This window comes from Chiloscyllium punctatum, chromosome 17, assembly GCF_047496795.1.
Source record: "Chiloscyllium punctatum isolate Juve2018m chromosome 17, sChiPun1.3, whole genome shotgun sequence".
Lineage (NCBI taxonomy): Eukaryota > Metazoa > Chordata > Chondrichthyes > Orectolobiformes > Hemiscylliidae > Chiloscyllium > Chiloscyllium punctatum.
The window spans coordinates 44,936,689-44,959,823 of record NC_092755.1 but is presented as its reverse complement, the minus strand read 5'-3'; the positions used below and the strand labels follow the sequence as shown (position 1 = coordinate 44,959,823).

General features: G+C 42.0%; 1 protein-coding gene across 2 annotated transcripts in view; it reads right to left on the bottom strand.

The window, feature by feature from the left end:
* dgcr2 (DiGeorge syndrome critical region gene 2) overlaps positions 1-23,135 on the bottom strand; it is an 88,356-nt gene that overhangs the window by 8,198 nt on the left and 57,023 nt on the right. For both annotated transcript variants that reach the window (XM_072587031.1, XM_072587032.1), the window contains exon 9: positions 7,437-7,589. In XM_072587031.1, the coding sequence (XP_072443132.1) occupies positions 7,437-7,589 (153 nt within the window). The remainder of the gene's footprint in view (positions 1-7,436; positions 7,590-23,135) is intronic.

Sequence of the window (23,135 nt, the reverse complement as noted above, 5' to 3'; positions counted from 1 at the left end):
GGCGTAGGGTAGATGGGAAGAAACCTTTCACATTAGAAGATGAGCCAATAAACAGGAGGATTACATTTAAGAGAAAAGGCATGAGGTTTACAGCAGATTTAAGGAAAAATAATTTACCCAGAGTGGTGGTTTCTGGAAAACACTGGGGTAAAAATTGGCAGAGGCAGAAGTATTTGCATGATCACAAATGCCATGGTATACGAGCTAAGTGCTGGAAATGGGGCTGCAGACTTTTTAAATTGACTTGTGTTGCCCTTGAGAAAGTAGTGGTGAGCTGCCTCCTTGAACTGCTGCTGTCCATTTCACGTAGGTAGACACACAATGTCATTAATGAGGAGAAAGTGAGGACTGCAGATGCTGGAGATCAGAGTCGAGAGTGTGTTGCTGAAAAGCACAGCAGGTCAGGCAGCATACAAGGAGCAAGAGAATCCATGTTGCGGGCATAAGCCCTGACATTCCTGATGAAGAGCTCATGCCCAAAACGTCGATTCTCCTGCTCCTTGGATGCTGCCTGACCTGCTGTGCTTTTCCAGCACCACACTCTTGACAATGCCATTAATGAGTGTGTTCCATGATTTTGACTCAATGACACTGAAGGTAGTAGTGAATTTTTGTGCATGTGGTACAAATCAAGTTGCGTTGATGTTGTCAAGCTTCTGGAGTGTCGTTGGAGCTGTACTCATCCAGGCAAATGGGGTGCATTCTATCAAACTCCTGATTTGTGCCTTGTAGATGGTGGACAGGCGGTTATGAGTCATGAGGTAAGTTATTCACTGCAGGAATCATAGCTTCTGGCCTGCTCTCATAGCCACAGTAGTTAGATAGAGTCACTAAGTAATACAACATGGAAACAGGCCATTCTGTCCAAACTGGTCCATGCTGCCTACTCAGCTAGCTCCAATTGTCCGCATTTGGTCCATACTCCTTCAAACCCCTCCCATCCATGTATCTACTCAAATGTTTTTAAAATGTTGCTATTGTACCGACCTCAAACACTTTCTTTGGCACCACTCTGTGAAGTTGCCCCTCAGGTCCTCCTGAAATCTTTTCCCTTTTCCCTCTCATCTTAGACCGATGCTCACTAGTTTTAAATTCACCATCCTTACAAAAAATACTATATGCATTCATCCGACTTATGCTCCTAATGCTATTAAACACCTCAATAAAGTCACTCATTCTCCTAGTTTCCAAGGAATAAAGTCCTATCCTGGCCAACATCTCTATAACTCAGGCCTACTTGTCTTGGCAACATCCTTGTAAATCTTCTTTGCACTCTTTCCAGTTTAACTATGTCTTTCCAAGAACAGAGTGACCAATACTCCAAGTGTGGCCTCATCAATGACTTATACAGCTGTAACACAACATCCAAACTCCTATATTGAATGCATCTACCGATGAAGGCCAACATGCTAAATGCCTTCTTCACCTGTGACATTGCTTTCAAAGAACTATGTACTTGTACTGCTAGGTCCCTGTGTTCCACAACACTTCTCAGGACCTTCCACAGTATCCAGAAATGCTCAGCCTAGGTGAGTTCACCATGATAAATGCAGGGTTAACAGAGATAGGATGCTCTGAGGGTAGGTGCAGATTCAGTAGGCCAAAAGATTTCTTCCCGCACTGCAGGGATTCTATGATTCAGGCACAGACTGCTGCAGTATCACAAATGGTGCTCAACATCATGCAAGCAACAGCGAACATCCCCGCTTCTATCCTTACATTAGAGAGATCACTGACAAAGCAGCTGAAGTTGTCAGCAAAAGACACTATTCTGAAGAAAACCCACAGAGATGTCCTGAGATAACAAACCTTCAACAACCACAACCATCTTCCCTTGTGCTTGTATGACTTCAACCAGCTCCAGTTTTGCTGGAGCTCCAAATGACATTTGGTCAAATACTGCCTTGATGTCAAGGATGGCCACTCACATCCCACCTCTGGAATTCAGCTGTTTTGGCAATGTTTGCACTGAGGCCGCAATGCCTGGCAGAATCTGAACTACAAGTCAGGGTGTTGCTAAGCGCAGGCTGCTGGATAGCAATGTAAAAGAAATTTATTTTTTTTAAAAATCTGGAATTTGGAGTATGAGGACAACCCTGAACTGTTGTTATTGGGAAAACACATCTGGTTCTCTTAATGTCCTTTCAGGAAGGAAACTGCTGTCCTTTCCAGGTCACTCCAGACCAACAGGCTTACACTCAACTTGACAATTAGGGATAAACGTTGGCCCAGACAGCAATGCCCACGTACTGTGAATGAATTGAAAAAAAAACCTTCCATTACGACTTGTTTTATATTCATTTGTGGGACTTAGGCATTACTGGCTGGCCAGCATTGATAGCCCATGCCTATTTGCCCTTGAGAAGGTGGTAGTGAGCTGCCTTCTTGAATCACTGAAGTCCACTTGCTGTGGTTTGACCCACAATGCCGGGTGGGAGGGAATTACAGGATTTTGACCCAACGACTGTGAAGGAGCAGTGGTATATTTCCAAGTCAGGGTGGTGAGTGGCTTGGAGGAGAACTTGCAGGTGGTGGTGTTCCCAGGTACCTGCTGCTCTTAAATAGAAGTGGTCGTGGGGTTGGAAGGTGCTGTCTAAGGATCTTTGGTGAATTTCTGCAGTGCATCTTGTAGATAGTACACACTCCTGCTACTGAGCACCAGTGGTTTGCAGATGTGGTGCTAATCGGAGAATCCAAAAGGTTTTTACAAATATATTAAGGATAAAAGGGTAACTAGAGAGCAAACAGGGTCCCTCAAAGATCAGCAAGGTAGCTTTTGTGTAGAGCTGCAGGAGATGGGGGTGGAGATACTAAACAAGTATTTACTGTGGAGACAGACATGGGAGATATAGAATGTAGGGAAATAGATGGTGACATCCTGAAAAATGTCCATATTACAGAGGAGGAAATGCTGGATATCTTGAAATGCATCAAGGTGGATAATCCCCAGGACCTGATCAGGTGTACCCTAGAACTCTGTGGGAAGCTAGGGAAGTGATTGCTGGGTCTCTTGCTGAGATATTTGTATCATCGATGGTCACAGGTGAAGTGCCAGAAGATGGGAGGTTGGCTAACATGGTACCATTATTTAAGAAAGGTGGTAAGGACGAGCCAGGGAACTACAGACCAGTGAGCCTGCCATCGGTGGTGGGAATCCTGACGGAATGATTTACATATAATTGGAAAGGCAAGGACTGATTAGGGATAGTTTGTGCGTGGAAAGTCACATCTCACAAACTTGACTGAGTTGTTAGAAAAAGTAACAAAGATGATTAATGAGGGCAGAGTGGTGGACGTGACCTATGTGGACTTCAGTAATGAATTTGACAAGGTTCCTCATGAGAGACTGGTTTGATCTCATGGAATACAGGGAGAACTAGCCATTTGGACACAGAACTGGCTCAAAAGGTAGAAGACAGAGGGTGATGGGAGAGGGTTGTTTTTCAGACTGGAGGCCTGTTACCAGTGGAGTGCCACAAGGATCGGTGCTGGGTCCACTAGTTTTCGTCATTTATATATACGATTTGGATATAAACATAGGAGGTATAGTTAGTAAGTTTACAGAAGACACCAAAATTGGAAGCGTAGTGGACAGCAAAAAAGGTTACCTCAGATTACAACGGGATCTTGATCAGATGGTCCCTTATCTTTTTTGTACCCAGCACCTCCAACTGTTTCCTGATATCACTTGCAGTGAATTGACATCAGCTGAAGAACTGGCATCTGTGATGCTGGGGGTCTCTGTAGGCAGCCGAGATGTATCATTTCCAGCTGATGCTCGTTAGAAATACTCTTGCTTTACCTTTAGCATTAAGTGTGGGACTCTCCCATCATTAAAGATGGAGATTTTTGCAGAGCTTCCTTCACCTCCAGTGAGTTGTTTAATTGTCCACCATCACTCTCGACTAAATGTGGAGAGACTGATCTGTCGGTTGTGGAATCACTTGTCTTTTGTCTATTACTTGCTGGTTATGTTGTTTGACATCCGAATATTCCTATTTGGTAGCTTCATCGAGTTGACACCTTATTTCTGTTTGCCTGGTGCTGCTCCTGGCATGCCTCTCTGGGTTGATGGCAATAGTACAGTGAGAATTCTGCCAGGCCATATGATTGCAGTTATTGTACTGGAGTGCAATCCTGCTGCTATTGATGGCCCACAGCATCTCATGGATAACAAGTCTTAAATTACTAGATCCATTCAAGGTCTATCCCATTTAGCACGATGATAGCGCCACACCACATGATGGAGAGTATTCACAACGTGAAGACAGATCTTTATCTGCTCAAGGAACTGTATGTTGGTCACTATTATCGATATTGTCATTAACATTTGTGACAGGCAAATTGGTGAAGATGAGGTCGTGCATTGGTTCCCTCACCACCAGCCACAGATCCAGTTTGGCAGCTATGTCCTTTAGGACACCACCAGTTTGGTCGGGTTGGTGGTCCCAGACCGCTCTTGGTTGACAGACAGTGAAGTCATCAACGCAAAGTACATATTACACCCTAACCACCCTTGGCATTTCCTCCTGTTGTTCAACAGAGGAGGAGGAACTCATCCACTGAGGGAGGTAATCATAAAAGGGTTTCTTTGCCGATGTTTGACCTGATACCATGACATGCCATGGTATGCAGATTCAGTGTTGAAAACTCCACAGATACCTTCCTCCTCACTGTAAACCACTGCCAGCACTCTTCAGAGATTGCCATGGGACGTCATCTGCAAGGAATGGTTCCATAAGCATGAATATGTCAGGCTGTTGCTTACTAGCTTGAGAGATGGCTTTCCAAATTTTAGCTCACATGTGAGCAAGGAGGACTTCGTAGTATCGACAGGGGTGCTTATGTCATTGCTGTGTCTGATGCCTTATTCAATGTCAGGAAGCTCGCAAAGTTCCATTCATTTTCTCCCTTCTACTGGTTGATACAACTGAATGGCTTGCTAGGCTCCTTCAGAGGGCAGTTTAGAGTTAACCACATTGTTGTGGGTCTGAAGTCACATACAGGTCAGACCAGGTAGGAATTGCAGCTTTCCTTCTCAAAGGTATTAGTGAATCAGACTGGCTTTTATGACAATCAACAGAGGTTTCATGGTCATTGAATTCAGGCGCTCAGAACATTACCAGAGTCTCTGGAATACTATTTCAGTGACAATATCTCTAGGCCATTCCCTTCTGGGGTAGATAGGTGCAAGATGACCAGCACAGATATGATGGGTTGAATGGCCTCTTTTAGTGCTGTAACTCTTACTCCTGAACTGTCTTCAGCTTTCACTTAACCTCCCTCGACTTTGTAAATATTCCAACTCATTTGTGGCGAACCCATAGCACAGGAGACAACCACGGAGCTGCTCGTGTCTATGCCAGTCAACAAAAATCTGGCCACACCAAATCCCATTTTCTAGGTTTTGGTTGGCATTCCTGGCAACAAAAGTGAATATCTACATATTGTTTAAATGTTCTACGCATCTGTCTCAATCACCCTTTCAGGCAGTGAGTTCCAGACTCCCATTATCCTTGAAGTGAAGAAGTTCTCAACTCTTCTTTTAGCTTTCTACCTCTTATCTTAAATCTACGCCGCTGGTTACTGACCTCTCTGCTAATAGAACAAGTGTGTTCCTCACCAATAAGTCACCCATCCTCAGGAGGCATTGCTCTTGCCTGATTCTATTCAAGCCTGTTTGACTCTTAATAGCATCACTTTATACAGATATTCAGTCTTCACATTCAACTCATTCTCAACCACAAGTTATTCTTTGACCACATCAGCTAAGCTTACACATTCTCACAGCCAACACCCAGTTCCAATTCTCTATTGCCTCAGAGTGATCAAACTACTTATACATTACCAATTCCAGACTGGCCACAACTCCTCCAATTAAATGCTAGGTCGTCTAAAATACATTGCAGACAGTATTTTGCTCTGGCCACCAACTTTAATCACTGTCCTCAGTTTCTTCAGAGTCATCAGAACCTGGATGCATTTTTGATCCGCCTGAAAATTGATTTGGACAAAGGTGCCACCTCCTGAGTCAGTGGACAAAGACACAGGATGGATGATCAAAGTGCATTAATTGCTGCATATGCAATGTAAATGGCTTGGATGGAACTGCTAGGACACTGGTAAAGTTCTGCAACTTGCATTTATATGGCATTATTGGTGCTGTAATGACCCAAGGTACTTCACAGGAGCCGATAGTAAATATAACTTGGCACATTCACACAAAAGCCTATCAATGAAGTACGCTTTGAGGATGATCTTTAAAGAGGATATTAAGTACGAGGCACAGAGGGTCAGAAAGGAAAAGCACAGATTCCAGTGGGTTGTGGGGCTGGAAGATATTGCAGAGTAGGGAGGGCAAAATCACAGAAGCATTTGAAAAGAATGAGCATTTTTAAATAGAAATGGATTTTAACTTGCCGGACCTCAAGGCAATATAGATCACTAAGCACAGGTTGAGGAAGGAATGGAATGTGGTGCAAATTAATATATGGGTGGAAGAGATTTAGAGGATGGAACATTGGCCAGGAGTCAAGTACAGGTAGTTTTCTTATAACCACATAGCTACGTTCCAGTGAAAACTTGCTTAATGGAAATAATCGGGCCTATGGGAAAGGTGGAGTTAGGGGTAGACCAACAAAAAAAAATCACTCAATTGCTCAAAAAAAAACACCCAAAATTCTAATGCAAAGTACAGCACAGCCTGTATGAAGGCTGAAATCATATTTATTAACAAAACAAAAGTAAATTTAACAGTACATTTAAAAAAAAGCTGCTCTCTGTACAGTACCTCTCACAGAAAACAGATGACATTGGTGCATACGAAGACTGGCACCAATGTCGTGCATGCATGGACACTGGTGCATGCACTGAATGGCAAGAACATTGCTACACACACAGAACAAAACACGTGAACCGATCCTCGCTGGAATTGTGCTACTGTCAACGGAGGTAAGCTCCCTAATTCGCCACTGATGTTATAGCCAAATCACGCTGCCGAAACACACATTATCCCAGAATTACCTGTACAGAGATACCTAAGGTGTGACTGATGGCTTCAATATCAGATGGGTTTAGGCAAGGCCTGAGTGGGGCACACTGGAGCTGAAATACTGACGGATGTTTTATAGAGTCAAAGGTGCAGGTTAGGGTCAAGTAACAGAGTTAGAGAGATGTACAGTATGGAAACAGATCCTTCCGTCCAACTCGTCCACATGCCAAGATTACAAAATCTGAAACAGTCTCAAACTTGTGCAGAAGTGGGTGACAATGTTTGCATGGGACACATCAGTACAGGATATCCGATAAGCAACTGACACACAGCAAGGGTCAATGCAGGTCAAGGTGGATGCGATCATTCTCAAAAATGCATGCATTGACATGAGTGTAAGGAAAACAATACAGTATAATAATATATTGACAAATATAATACTTACAATTGCCACCAATGAGAGACTCAATACGTTCTCTGCGTCTCTGTCGCAATCGGTGAACCATAAAGAGGAGCAGCGAGAGGATAAGGAAAGAGGAGATGCAGCTCACAATCAAACGCATTCCACTCGCCATAGAATCAAAAATACTGCTGCCATCTGTAGACATAAGAATTACATCAGCACATGATTCACACAGATACAGTCACTCATGCTCAGCAATTCTGATAGAAGACAGCACTGATGTACTCCAAACAGCAGCCAACAGAAAGCTGTCCATGAGAACTAGATGCAGCCTGTATTTTGAGAGGCTGATCTAAACAAGGGGGAGGAATCAAAGATAACACCACATACAAGGAAACATTAGATTACACTAGTATGTATTAATCTCAACCAATCAAATTGAATCAAGCCTCAATTGATTAATTCACATAAAACCCAAAGCCAAATTGATAATTTATAACTTCATTAAAATCTGCTTAGCAACCAAATTGAGAAGATAATGTTAATTTAAGTAACATGGATAGTGAATTACAACCAAACTGTTTTGAGTAATAAGCAAAAACATGTTAGTTAACCTCCATATAAAATAGGGGCATCGGCATTGAAGAAACAGTTGATTTGGGGGTGTGGGGTCGTCCTTATTCAAGTATAAAGTTTAATAATCTAATAAATAGGAGGCACGGCAGGGTGGAAAATACACCCTGTGCCATGTGGAAACTCCAGGACTAGTCCGGTGCTCTGGACAATCCCAAGGTCAGGAAGAGCAGCAGTCATCAGTTGATTTTTAAACTTGAGCAGCAGCTGGTGTCAATGGCCAGCATTTATTGTCCATGCCAAATGCCCTTGAGAAGGTGGTGGTGAGCCACCTTCTCGAATTACTGCAGCCCATGTGCTGTAGGTTGACTCAAATTGTCATTAAAGAGGGAGTTCCAGGATTTTGACTCAGTGACAGTGAAGGAATAGCAATATACAGAGGAATCTCTATTATCCAAAGGAGATGGGCGGGCAGGATTTTGTTCAGATAATTGATTATTTGGGTAATTGATTTGACCTTAAACAAAGGAAGCCATACTGAACGCAATTCTTAAAAAAGCACGTTTACAGAGTTTTTATTTCATTCAATTGCTAAAATTTGTACAAACACTGGATATCACTTAAAAATTCAGGATATTTTACAAATCAAATTACTTTTTGTATAGATAAAATTCATTAAGGTGGAGGCCGGTTATTACTTTTCAAAGAAAATATCTAGCCACTGATGCTTGAGGTGCTTCTGTCTTTTTTTTTGGTGAACAATAACACTTTGACAAAGATGCATCAACTTAACAGCATTGACACTGTCTTGTGTTTCATACCACTGCATGAAAAATCACAAACTGTTGATAGCTTCGTTAATGGGGACTGCAGGTGTTGGTATCTGGTTTTCCCTACCATCCACGGCGTCCGTACTTTTCCACTGTTCTTACAGTCAGAGAGATGTACAGCATGGAAACAGACTCTTCGGTCCACGCCGACCAGATATCCCAACCGCCATATCCCTCCAAAGCCTTCCTATTCATATACCCATCCAAATGTCTCTTCAATGTTGCAATTGTACCAGCCTCCACCACATCCTCTGGCAGCTCATTCCATACACGTACCACCCTCTGCATGAAAAAGTTGCCCCTTAGGTCACTTTTATATCTTTCCCCTCTCACCCTAAACCTATGCCCTCTAGTTCTGGACTCCCTGACCCCAGGGAAAAGACTTTGTCTATTTATCCTATCCATGCCCCTCATGATTTTATTAACCTCGAGAAGGTCACCCCTCAGCCTCCGATGCTCCAGAGAAAACAGCCCTAGCCTATTCAACCTCTCCCTATGGCTCAAACCCTCCAACCCTGGCAACATCCTTGTAAATCTTTTCTGAACCCTTTCAAGTTTCACAACATCTTTCTGATAGGAAGGAGACCAGAATTGCATGCAATATTCCAACAGCAGCCTAACCAATGTCCAGTACAGCTGCAACATGACCTCCCAACTCGTGTACTCAATACTCTGACCAATAAAGGAAAGCATACCAAATGCCTTCTTCACTATCCTATCTACCTGCAACTCTACTGTCAAGGAGCTATGAAACTGCATTCCAAGGTCTCTTTGTTCAGCAACACTCCCTAGGACCTTACCATTAAGTGTATAAGTCCTGCTAAGATTTTCTTTTCTAAAATGCAGCACCTCACATTTATCTGGATTTAACCAGATCTGCCACTTCTCAGCCCATTGGCCCATCTGGCCCAGATCCTGTTGTAATTTAAAGGTAACCCTCTTCGCTGTCCATTACACCTCCAATTTTTCTTCCAAGACTATGTTAAAAATCTGATCATTGCTGAGTGTCTCTGTTCGGACGTCGTTGCCAGTTTACCCAAGCATCAATCTCAGCCTCTGCGAAGTTTCCTAATCCCAGCTGTCTGCAGTTTTCGGTGATTTCAGTGGGTACCCTATGATCTGGACGGGGGTCCTCTGCACTGTCACAGCTAACAACATGAAAGCCATTGTACCAACAGTCTGCAACTGTTGAAGGCTTGATGTGGTCCCAAGATATAGCAACAATGAACAAAGCATCCTTGACTGTGGATGACTTCATAATTTGCTGCATTCCTTTGTCCACATTGTTTTCATTAAGGAGAATGTTACGGAGATATTATTAAGGAGAATATTATCTCCGTTATCATGTTACGGAGATAATATTTCTTCATTATTGCAATGATTCTCTGATCGAGTGGCTGTAACTTTGAAGTGGTAGAAACAGAGTTGACAGCTCCGTCTGGTGATTCTAATTGGCTGCCTTTCATAGCGTTGACAACATGGGGTTCAAACAGCAGAAGGGCACGTTGCTCAAGTCCAATGATTGCTAAATGTGATCTGACGGCAGGTACAAATTCTTCCTAAAATCAGGATGAAAAAAAGTGGGTGTGTCATCCATGCCTTGTCTTGTTGATTTGCACTTTGTGGAAAACGAGTTCTTGAAGCAATGTGGATTAGCATAACGTCTGATGCAGACAAGCAGTAATTTATGAGTACCAGTGGCGTTGACAGAAGGGAAACTGTAATGTGATCCTTCTGCACTTTATGTCCTGACACCTGCTTTTCGGCAATGGATGCAAGTGTTTTGTCTGGCAATGCACATCGTATAATTGTTCAAGTTCTTAATTTCCTTTACGGATGATGGATTGTAGTTTCTGCGCCCTTCCACAGTGCTGTCATCCACGGACTTCTGCTCTCCAAGAACACAGAGTTGCCGAATGCCGTGATGATGTTTGAAACACTGTAACAAGCCCAATGATACGCTTGTGATAGGCCTCATCGGCATGGAGTCGTTCATGGAAACTGGGAGCTTTTTCTTGTATCATCGGGCCAGATACGGGCATCCCCTTTTCACGCTTCTGTGAAAACCACAAAAATACGGCTTGATAGAGTTGCTCCCCTTTCGCTGGCTTCATGGATTTTCTTTTTAATGCATTTGAAGTGTCACTTTGGTTGATAAATTTCTTGATTGACGGTCTTGCTTTCCCGATGAAAGATATTACTGCTGTTCCAATGTTGCAATCTTCTGCAATCTTTGATGCTTTTCACCACGATGCAGATGTTGTAAAATCTTGCTTTTCTGTTCACAGAACACAATATTACAGCGCAATACAGGCCCTTTGGCCCTCGATGTTGCGCCAACCTGTGAAACCAATCTGAAGCCCATCTAACCTACATAATTCCATTTTCGTCCATACGACAATCCAATGACCATATAAATGTCCTTCAAGTTGTTGTAGGGAGTGTGTACTACACCCCCTCTACTACACTGAGTAAAGAAACTACCTCTGACATCTGTGCTATATCTAGCACCCCTCAATTTAAAGCTATGCCTCCTCGTGCTACCCATCGCCATCCAAAGAAAAAGGATCTCACTGTCCACCTTATATAACCTCTGATTATGTTATATGTCTCAATTAAGTCACCTCTCAACCTCCTTCTCTCTAACAAGAACAGCCTTTTTTCATAACACCTTCTCTCCATACCAAACATCCTAGTTAATTTCCTCTGAACCCTTTCCAAAGCTCCCATATCTTTCCTATAATGCGGTGACCAGAACTGTACGCAATACTCCAAGTACGGCCGCACCAGAGCTTTGTCCAGCTGCAGTATGACCTCATGGCTCCAAAACTCAATCCCTCAACCAATAAAAGCTAACACGCCGCATGCCTTCTTAACACCCTAATCAACTGGGTGGCAACTTTCAGGGATCTATGTACATGGACACAGAGATCTCTGAGCTCATCTATACTACCATGAATCTTACCATTAGCCCAGTACTCTGTGTTACTGTTTCTCCTTGTAAAGTGAATCACCTCACATTTTTCCACATTAAAGTCCATTTATCACCTCTCTGTCCGGCTCTGCAGCTTATCTATGTCCCTCTGTAAATCTGGAACATCCTTCTGCATTATCCACAACTCTACTGACCTTAGTGTCACCTGCAAATTTACTAACTCATTCTTCTATGCCCTCATCCAGGTTGTTTATAAAAATGACAATCAGCAGTGGCCCCAAAACAGATCCTTGCGGTACACCACTAGTAACTGAACACCAGAACGAACACTTCCGATCAATTAGCAACCTCGTTCTTCTTTCAGCTAGCCAATTTCAAACCCAAACCGCTAAATCACTCTCAATCCCATGCCTCCGTATTTTCTGCAATAGCCTACCGTGGGGAACCTTATCAAACGCCTTACTGAAATTCATATACACATCAACCACTTTACCCTCATCCACTTGTTTGGTCACCTTTTCAAATAACTCAACAAGGTTTGTGAGGCATGAACTACCCTTCACAAAACTGTGTTGACTATCCTTAATCAACTTATTCCTTTGTAGACTATTATAAATCCTCTCTCTTTTTCAACATTTCACCCACATCCAAAGACTCACTAGTCTATAACTACCAGGGTTGTCTCTACTCCCTTTTTTGAACAAGGGGACAATATTTGCTATCCTCCAATCTTCTGGCACTATCCCTGTAGACAATGACAACATAAAGATCAAAGCCAAAGGCTCGTTAATCGCCTCCCTGGCTTCCCTGAGAATTCCAGGATAAATCCCAGCCAGCCCAGGGGACTTAGCTATTTTCACACTGACCAGAATTGCTAATACCTCCTCCTTGTGAACCTCAATCCCATCTAGTCTAGTAGCCCATGTCTTGGTATTCTCCTTGACAACACTGTCTTTTTCTAGTGTGAATACTGACAAAAAAATATTCATTTAGTGCTTCCCCTGTCTCTTCTGACTCCACACACAACTTCCCACTACAATCCTTGATTGGCCCTAATCTTTCTGCAGTCATCCCTTTATTCCTGATATATTTGTAGAAAGCCTTAGGGTTCATCCTATATGCCAAGGACTTCTCATATCCCCTCCTGGCTCTTAACTTTTTCATAGATCTTTCCTGGGTAACTTATTACTCTCGAGCACTCTAACTGAGCCTTCACATCTCATCCTAACATAAGCCTTTTTCTTCCTCTTGACAAGCCATTCAACTTCTTTAGTGAACCATGGCTCCCGTGCTCGACAACTTCCTCCCTGCCTGACAGACACATACTTATCAAGGATCTGCAGTAGCAGTTCCTTGAATAAGCTCCACATTTCAATTGTGCCCATCCCATGCATACTAAACCTTGCCTAATCGCATCATAATTGCCTCTCCCCCAGCTATAACTCTTGCCCTGCAGTATATACCTATCTCTTCCCATTGCTAAAGCAAACGTAATCAAATTGTGGTCACTGTCACCAAAGTGCTCACCTACATCAAAGTCTAATACTTGGCCGGGTTCATTACCCAATACCAAATCTAATGTGGCTCACTCCTTGTTGGTCGGTCTGTCTACCTGCACACATTGGACAAAATCTGACCCACCTGAAGTGCTTGAACCATAGTATTTCCAGGTAATATTTGGAAAGTTAAAGTTCCCCATAACAACTACCCTATCATTCTTACTTCAATCGAAAATCATCTTTGCTATCCTTTCCTCTACATCTCTGGAACTATTTGAAGGCCTATAGAAAACTCCCAACAGGGTGACCTCTCCTTTCCTATTTCTAACCTCAGCCCATAGTTCCTCAGTAGACAAGGCAACCGTTATACTGTCCTTGACTATCAATGCCACACCCTCCCTTCCTTTTACCATCTTCTCTGTTCTTATTGAAACATCTAAATCCTGGAACCTGCAACAACCATTCCTGTCCCTGCTCTACCCTTGTCTCCGAAATGGTCACAACACCGAAATCCAAGTACCAACCCACGCTGGAAGTTCACCCACCTTATTCCGGATGCTCCTGGCACTGAAGTAAACGCACTTCAAACCAACTTCTTGCTTGCCGGGGCCCTCTTGCAACCTTGAAACCTTATTTTCAGACCTCACTACTCTCAACCTCCTGTACACTTGAACTACAATTTGGGTTCCCATCTACTTGCTGAATTAGTTCAATTGCCAATGCTGTCAGCTTTCTCTTCACAGACATGGTAATAGCAACTCAACAACTTATAACATATGTACTCAGAACAAAGTTGCAGTGGGAATGAAGACACCACTGATTTTGTCATGCATTTAAATCCTTCAGTATGTCAGTCATTTTTATGTGTTAAAATTATTTTAACACTGCTACAGTTGACCAACTGAGACTGTTGCACCAGTGTCATTGACACCTCTTTGATGTAACATTTGTACATCTTTTTCACTTTTAATCATTTAAACAAAAGACGCGATCATCGCACCATTTTCGGTAACACCTCTCAGCTGTAATGGTTTTATGGGACCTTCAGATCTTGCTTAGATAATCCACAATTCTGATAATTATGTTCAGATAATCAAGGTTCCTCTCTATTTCCAAGTCAAGATGATGAATGACTTGCAGGGGAACTTGCAGGTGGCAAGTTCCATATATCTGCTGTCTTGTCATTCTCGATGGAAGCATTTGTGGGTTTGGAAGGTGCTGTCTGAGGATCTTTGGATAATTTCTGCAATTCACTTGTAAATAGTACATGCTGCTGCTACTGAGCGATAGAGATAGAGGGAGTGGATGCCTGTGGATATATTGCCAATCAAGCAGATTGCTTTACTGAATAGTGTCAAGCTTCTTGAATATTGTTGAAGCTGCATCCATCCAGGCAAGTGGGGAATAATCGATCACATTCCTGACTTGTGCCTTGCACATGGCGAATAGGTTTTGGGGACTCAAGAGGTGACTTACTCAGCTCAGTATTCCTAGCCTCTGACCTGTTCTTGTAATCACTTTTTATGTGACAAGTCCAATTAGGTTTCTTTTTAATGATAACCACCAGGATGTTGATAATGGGGTATTCAGTGATGGTAACTCCATTGAATGTCAAGGGGTGGTGTTTAGATTGACTCTTATTGGAGATGATCTTGTCTGGCATTTGTGTGGTGTGAATGTTACTTGCCATTTGTCAGCCCAAGCCTGGATATTGTCTAGATCTTGCTGCATTTGAACATGGACTGCTTCAGTATCTGATGAGTCGGGAATGTACTATTTATAAGTGAACATGAGCAAACATCAGCTAATATCCCCACTTCTCAACTTATGATGGAGGGAAGGTCATTGATGAAGCAGCTGAAGACAGTTAGGCCTATGACACTATCCTAAGGAGCTCTTGAGCGATGTCCTGGAGCTGAGATGACTGACCTCCAACAAAATTCATCCCAGGAAGCAATCATCCCAACATCAACAAACGAATCTGCATTAGAACATTATTTCAACGAGTTACCACACACTGCAGAACAAAGGAACTATGAAGAGCAGAGAAATATCACCTATAAAGTGTATTCAAAAAGAATGGATATTCATCAACACAGTCCGCCGATTTCTCAGCAACAAACCCAAACAAGCAGTTAAAACACGACCAGAAACCCTAGCCACTCTCTCCTACATCAAAGACATCTCGGAAATGACTGCCAGACTACTCAGACCTCTTGACATCATGGTAACCCACAAAGCAGATAATGAACTTGAAGGACCCTATATAGACAATAAACAAAACTAATGTCATTTACAAAATACCTTGCAAGAACTGTAACAAACACTACATCGGACAAACAGGCAGAAACCTAGCCACCAGGATACATGAACACCAACCAGCCACTAAAAGACATGACCCACTCTCACTAGTATCCTTACATACAGATGAGGAAGGACACTACTTCGACTAGGACAACACATCTATCCTAGGACAAGCCAGATAGATGCGCGAGAATTCCCAGAGCATGGCATTCCAACCGCAACTCTATCAAAGAGCACATTGACTTGGATTCCATTTACCACCACCTCAGAAAAAAAACAGGAAAAGACATCACCACAGGAAATTATGTCACAAACCCAAGGAAACCTAAACGCATAAATAAAAAGCAGGCTTCATCTGGAGGCTCACTGATGATGTCACCTAGTATGGTGACAAAACGTCTGAAACCAAACCTTCCAGCTCAGCAAGCAAACCTACATCCAGAACCTCAACCTGAGCTTCAAATCTTCTCAAAACTCGCCATCACTGAGCAGGTGCTGCTTGATAGCACTGCTAAAGACACTTTCCATCACATTACTGATGATCAAGAGTAGGTTGATAGCAGTAACTGGCTGGGTTAGATTTGTTCCTGCATTTTCTGTAGAGGATATATTTGGGCAATTTTCTACATTGCCAGGTAGATGCCAATGTTGTAACTGTACTGGAAGAGCTTGGCTAGAGTAGCAGCAAATTCTGGAACACGTCATCAGTACTATTGCAAGAATGTTATCAGAGGCCATTGTCTGCAATATCCTGTTCTTCCAACTATTTCTTGAGATCAAGTGGAGTGAATTGAATTAGCTATAAACTGGTATTTGTAATGCCGGGGAACACTGAAGGAGATCAAGATGAATCATCCACTCAACACTTGTGGCTGAAGATATTTACGGAGCCTTCACCAGTGAGTTAATTGTCCACTTCCATTCACAACTGGATATGGCAGGACTTTGGAGGTTAGACTGGATCCATTGGTCATTTGACTCTGTCTATCACTTGCTGCTTATGCCATGTGGCATGCAAATACTCCTGTTTGGTCACTTCACCAAGTTGACACCTAATTTTTAAGTACACATGGTGTTGCTCCTGACATGCTCTTCGGCACTCTTCATTGAACCATGGTTGATCCCCTGATGAAAGTTCAGCCCTTCCAGATGAAGGGCTTATGCCTAAAACATTGATTCTCCTGCTCCACAGATGCTGCCTGATCTGCTGTGCTTTTCCAGAACCACATTCTCTACCATCACTGATCCCCCAACTTGGTTTTAGTGATTCAAGGGTTCTTTAGACTGGAAGGAGGAATACAGTAAGATTCACAAAGGCTAGCCCTACTCTTCCTGATCTATATTAATGACCTAGTCTTGGGAATATAAAACACAATTTCAAGATTAGAAAATGGCATAAAACGTGGCAGTATTGCAAACTGTAGGGAGACTGGTGATAAATGTCAAGAGGACACAGACAGGCAGAGATGTGGCAGATAAAGATTGATTTAGAAATGTAAACTGATTCATTTTGATCAAAATAAAATCCAACTTCTAAAGGGAAAGCAGAACAAAGAAATTTGGGGCACACATGCACAAATCACTGAAGCTGGTAGACAGGTTGAAAAGTGGTTAACAAAACAAATCAAATAGAGTTCTGAGCTTTTTATATAAAAGTGCATAAGAAGTACAGAAGTTCCGACAAATTCACAGTTCAGCCCAATCTGTAGCAGAGTCCAGTTCTTGCGGCGACTTTTAGGAAGGTTTTAAGGAGCGGAGAAAAACTTCCTGAAAATGTTTCTTCTGGAACATAGCTTTGAAAAGCTGTGGCCACCCTCCTTGGAAAAGTAGAGTTTAAGAGATTTGCTGTGGCTATTCAGATCTACCAGTGATTCAGATCTACAGTAGATAAAGACAGACTGTTCCCAATGGAACAATCAAGAACCAGAGCACTCTCCTCCCATGCAGGATAAATGTCCAATATAAATAAAAGCCAGCGATACCTATATTACCCGAGTAAATTTAAAAAGCCCTTGAACTTATAATATTGCAAAATACAAGATGAGAAGTTTGACAATACATATCTTTTTTCAGCAATACTCAAGATTGCACAGTTGTGTTAACATTGCCTGAAGGAATGCTTGGTGACACAGTAAGAAAGACAACATCCATAAGAATTAGATGTAACAACATGGAGAAAAGTGAATCTGTGAACATGGTGTACTTTGATTTCTACAAGCCTTTTGTTTCGGTACTCTATCAAAAATTACTACACAAGAAAGGCTCCAGTGTAGGGAGCAGCTTGGGTAGCTTTGACAGAAGATTGGGTAGCTAACAGAAAGCAGAGAGTAGGGATCAATGACACACTCAGGTGAGCTGTCACTAATTGAGGTCAGTGCTAAAATCTCAACTACTTTAATTCATAGCAATAACTTGCATTGTTATGATGTGGAGATAAAATCCCTCAGTTAATTAAAACCTCACCTCGCAATCTGCTAAAATGTAATTGACAGAGAAATCCAAATTTTCACTACTTAATGAAAAAAATAAGTTTATTTTCCTAACTCTTAATAGTGAACACTAAACAATAACTTTTAGCAAATTAGAGCCCCCCCCTTTATCTTAACTATTTAAATATCTGACTCCAACTCTATAAAAAAGTGCTGTTCCAATAACACATTTATTAAACATTACATTAACTTAATTTCAAGACCACATAGTCTTTGCCTTCTCTGCAGTCTTCAATCACCTCCACAACCCCCCCTCCACCCCACTGCTGATCTCCCTCGGTGGTCACCTTTTTATTTACTACAAGTATGTTTTCCATGAAAAGGAACTTTTGGTAGAGAGTACCTTCTAATTTCTTTAAGAGAAAGACTTTTTTTTAAAGAGTTGCTCTATTCAGTGGCAGTTGCTCTCCCTCTAATTTTCAAAATCCTGGGTTTATATACTCCCTGTGACACATTAAATTCTTATAATTGGATTGGTTTCCAGAAGCAAATGCCACTGGCTTCTGGTATCCGGGGCATATTTTAAACTAATTGGTTAAATTTGAATTCTTGTCTAAACAGCAACCAAAACTCAGGTATCCATTTAACAGCCAATTGCTACACGTATCTATTTTCGAACAGAAAAATGTGTTGCTGGAAAAGCGCAGCAGGTCAGCGAGCATTCAAGGAGCAGGAGAATCGACGTTTCGGGCATAAGCCCTTCTTTGTCGATTCTCCTGCTCCTTGGATGCTGCCTGACCTGCTGCGCTTTTCCAGCAACACATTTTTCAGCTCTGATCTCCAGCATCCGCAGTCCTCACTTTCTCCTATTTTGGAACAGCCCATCTCCCAGCCTTTCCACTCAGGCAGCTCAGCCTGCACTTTAAAGTTTACTGCAATATTCAGAAAACACACTATTTTAAAGTGAACATACATGCTTTTGACTTCACAACTGCATGAAGAGACAAATGCATTGTTGCTAAATTTGCTTATGATCCAAAGGTAAGTAAGGATCTTAAGTTGCCAGCATCTGTGACACAGCCACTGCAGAAGCCTTGTGAAGACAAATGCCCGACTTTAAAACGAGACTATCCTGTATGGTAACATATGGCTGTCCCACTGTGTAAAACAAATTTATTAACTCAAATCTGAGTATCCACGAGACACTGGAGGATGATCAGCTGCATAATTACATTCAATCATAATCTGTAACCTCATAGCCTTATATATTACCCACTCTATTATTTCCATCAAGCTGGGAGATCATAGCCATAGAGCACAGAAACAGGCCCTTCAGTCCAATATGTCCCAAGGTGACCAAATATCCAAATGTGACCTAGTCCCATTTGCCAGCATTTAGGTCATTTCCCTCTAAAGCCTCCTACTCATATACCCATCCACATGCCTTTTAAATGTTGTAATTGTACCCGCCTCCACCACTTCCTCTGGTAGATCGTTCAACACATGCACTACCCTCTGTGTGAAGAAGTTACCTCTCAGGTCCTTATTGAATCTTGCCCCTCTCACCTTAAACCTATGCCCTCTGGTTTTGGACAACCCCACCCTAGGAAAAAAGACACTGGCTACTCACCCTTTCCATGCCCCTCAATTTTATAATCCTCTTTTAGGTCACCCCTCAGCCTCAGATGCTCCAGGGAAAAAGATCCCCAGTCTATTCAGCCTCTCCCTACAACTCAATCCCTCTAGTCCAGCCAACATTGTTGTAAATCTTTCCTGCACCTTAAATTTAACAACATCCTTCTTATAAAAGGGTCACCAGAATTGTACGCAGTATCCCATAAATGGCCTCACCAATGTCTAGCACAGCCGCAACAGATCTTGTCTGAATGCAGATTAAAGGATGCATGTCAGAAGCATTACCAGGCATAGCTAAAAATGAGACACCAACCTGATGAAGCTACAACACAAGACGACTTGCATGCTAAGCTGCAGATGCTACATGTGATAGACCTGGACTAAGAGACTCTGCACAGCAGATCAGTTCAAAGCTCTGCAGTCCTGTCACAACAGTGGCAGACAATTAAAGAAATAATAGGAGGCGGACATTCTACAAATATCTCCATCATTGATATTAGGAAAGTCAAGGACATCAGTGCAAATGACAAGGCTTAAGCATTCAATCTAAACCAGAAATATTGAGTGAATGATCCGTCTCAGCCTCCTCCTGAGGTCCACAGCATCACAAATATCAGCGTTCAGCCATTTCAATTTACTCCTCATTGTATCAAGCAACAGCAGGTGGGATTGGATACTGTAAAGGTGAAAAGCCCGGACAACATTTCAGTAACAGTACTGAAGACTTGTGCTGCAGATCTGGCTGTACCTCAGCCAAGCTGTTCTAGTACAGCTATGAAACTGACATCTACCTGACAATGTGGAAAGTTCCAAAGGTCCACAAACAAATCCAACCCAGCTAATTACACCTTATCAGTCTACTCTAAACTATTAGCAAAGTGATGGATGCATGCTCTCGGAGGCTCTGGTTTCCTCCAGGGTCATTTGGCTCCTGACCTCGTGTAAAAAAAAATTAGCTTAACTCCAGAGGTGGTGAAAGTGACCAACTTTACCATAACCGCATTTTTACAGACTATGGCATCATGAATCCCTAACAAATATGGAATTGAAGGGAACCTCTCCATTGGTTGGAGTCATACAGGAAGATGATTGTAATTGTTGGAGATGAATCATATCAATCTCATAGAAACACTGGATGTCCTCAGGGTAGCGTCCTAGGCCCAAACATCTTTAGCTGCTTCAATTACCTTCTCTCTATCATAAGGTGAAAAGTGCAGATATTTGCTGATAACTGCACAATGTTCTTTACCATTTTCAACTCCTTAGATACAGTTTGGGTTTATAAGCCACAAAACCTGGACAAGGTTCTGTCTCAGGCTTGAGCTGATAAGTGGCAAGAAACATCCACGCTGCACAAATGCTAGACAACAGCCATCTCCAGCAAGTGAGAATATAACCACTGCCCTTGACATTTACTGCCTCTGCATTACTGCTGCTGAATCACTATTGTTAAAAGCCTTCAGGAAACCATTGACCAGAAACAGAACTAAACCAGCATATAAATACTGTAGCTACAAGAGTAGGTCAGAGGTGAGGAATTCTGCAGTGACTACCTCAGCTTCTGTCTACCCATCTACTAAGCAACAATTCAAGGTGAGTGATGGAATCCTCCTCACTTGCCCAGATGAATGCAGCTCTTAAGAATATTAATATTCAAGAAGTTTGATGAATAACAACAGTGTGTACTGTTGCAAAGTTGGACAGAGTGATTGCAGATTGGAGGTTGGAAGTTGGAAGTTACAATTTTACAAACACAAAATTCTAAAATACTACAGAGGAAAGCATTACATGTCCCTTTAAAAGATCATGCACTTTTTCTGTGTTTGGAGATTTAAAATGGATGTCTGTGAACAGCATCTTAAAAGTGTGCAAGTACACAGAGAGCACCCAAGTTGAAACATTTGCATCTAAAGGCCATACACTTAACAGGTCAAGCAGCAGTTTTTAACCAAATAACAACCTTTAAAATTGAGCCAATCAATTTGAACCAGGTACTTAGATACCAAGAGCCTATTAAATTTAAATCTAATAGTTTTGACAATGTAGGGCCAATCATATTCTAGGAAATATTGATATGTCATCAAGGGTATGAAAGAAAGGGACACTTGGACAATGACCCCAAAGCAAAGTGCCCATCTGCCAGAGCTAACAGCCCTCAGCTCGAGAGAGAATTGCTGACTCTCACAATCTCATTTATGTACTACAGAAAGCACTATCTAAATAACAATGGTACCAATGACAGAGAAGGCATTCCTGATACAAGAATCGATTGAGAAGGCACAGAATATTCCAGAAGACACATAATCTGGCCGTAATTTCGAGAGACTAAATTCTATTTTTTTCCATGTGAGTATGATGTATATTTCTTGGAATAGCACACCATTAAAATCTTGCTTTATTCAGGAATAGTTTATAGTTACAAGGGATTTATTGTTTATCAATAGTTTAGTTGAATTGTTCACTGTTAAGAGTTAGATAAATAAATTGTTACTTGTTGAGTTTAGAGTGAGTATCAAGGGTTTATTTTGTTAATCATTAGAAGTTGCTGAAAAGCAGGTTTCACACTCTTTTACAGATTATAGGATTAGGCGCTCTTTGGGAGTTTCAGTTTTCGTTCTCAGAGGGTGTCAACCTCCGCTTTATAACAATACCAAGATGCACCAATGTAACTGATTAAGGTTCCATTGTCAACACTTATCAAACTCATAACATCTACCATCGAAAAGGACAAGAGCAGGAGACCTGCAGGGAGTGGAGATCATCCAAAACTCTGCTGAACATGACTTGCCTTGCATCGAGACCCCTTCACCCATCAACCCTTGTAACTCACTGACCTACAATGGTACCTGATCCAGCAATGCCTTGGTTTGGAATTCTCATTCCACAATACAGAACAGGAAAACATAGGCTGAAGTGCCACCTGCAATGTGATTGGAGCTGGGAAGGAATGACCATAACACTTAGATTATGAGTGTGCTTGGATTCAAACAGAACCTTGCATTTATACAACACCTTCCCTGATTTTAAGACTTCCAAATACTTTCCACAGTCAAACATTTGCAAGCTGTCACCACTGGCATAATGTTGGAAAACCTCGTATTTAATCTGCACAAAGCAAGATCCCAAGAACAGCAATGTGATAATGACTAGATCATCTGTCTTATTAATGGTGTTTGAAGCACAACTGACTTTCTACCCACCTCGGTGTCTTATGTGTAACAAATTGCTGCAATTTCATGACTAAAGCCAAAAACTCAAAAGGAGCTACAGTTAATACATTGCAGGCCATTTCCTTTTCATACGCAAGATCTTTGATATCTGTTTTGAAAGGACATTCTCCCACCTCCACTGAACATATCTGCTTCTTCCAGTTTATAAATAAGATTCTGGCACATGGCAAACCCCACCTGGGGATTCGTACCACTTCAAAGCTCAAAGAATGTGTAGTTGCTCACCTCACTGTCTCCTTCCTGTCCACCAATCTTCAGGCTCTTAACCCCAGTCAGTGTTTCCCTGCTGCACTCGAGGACCTGCAT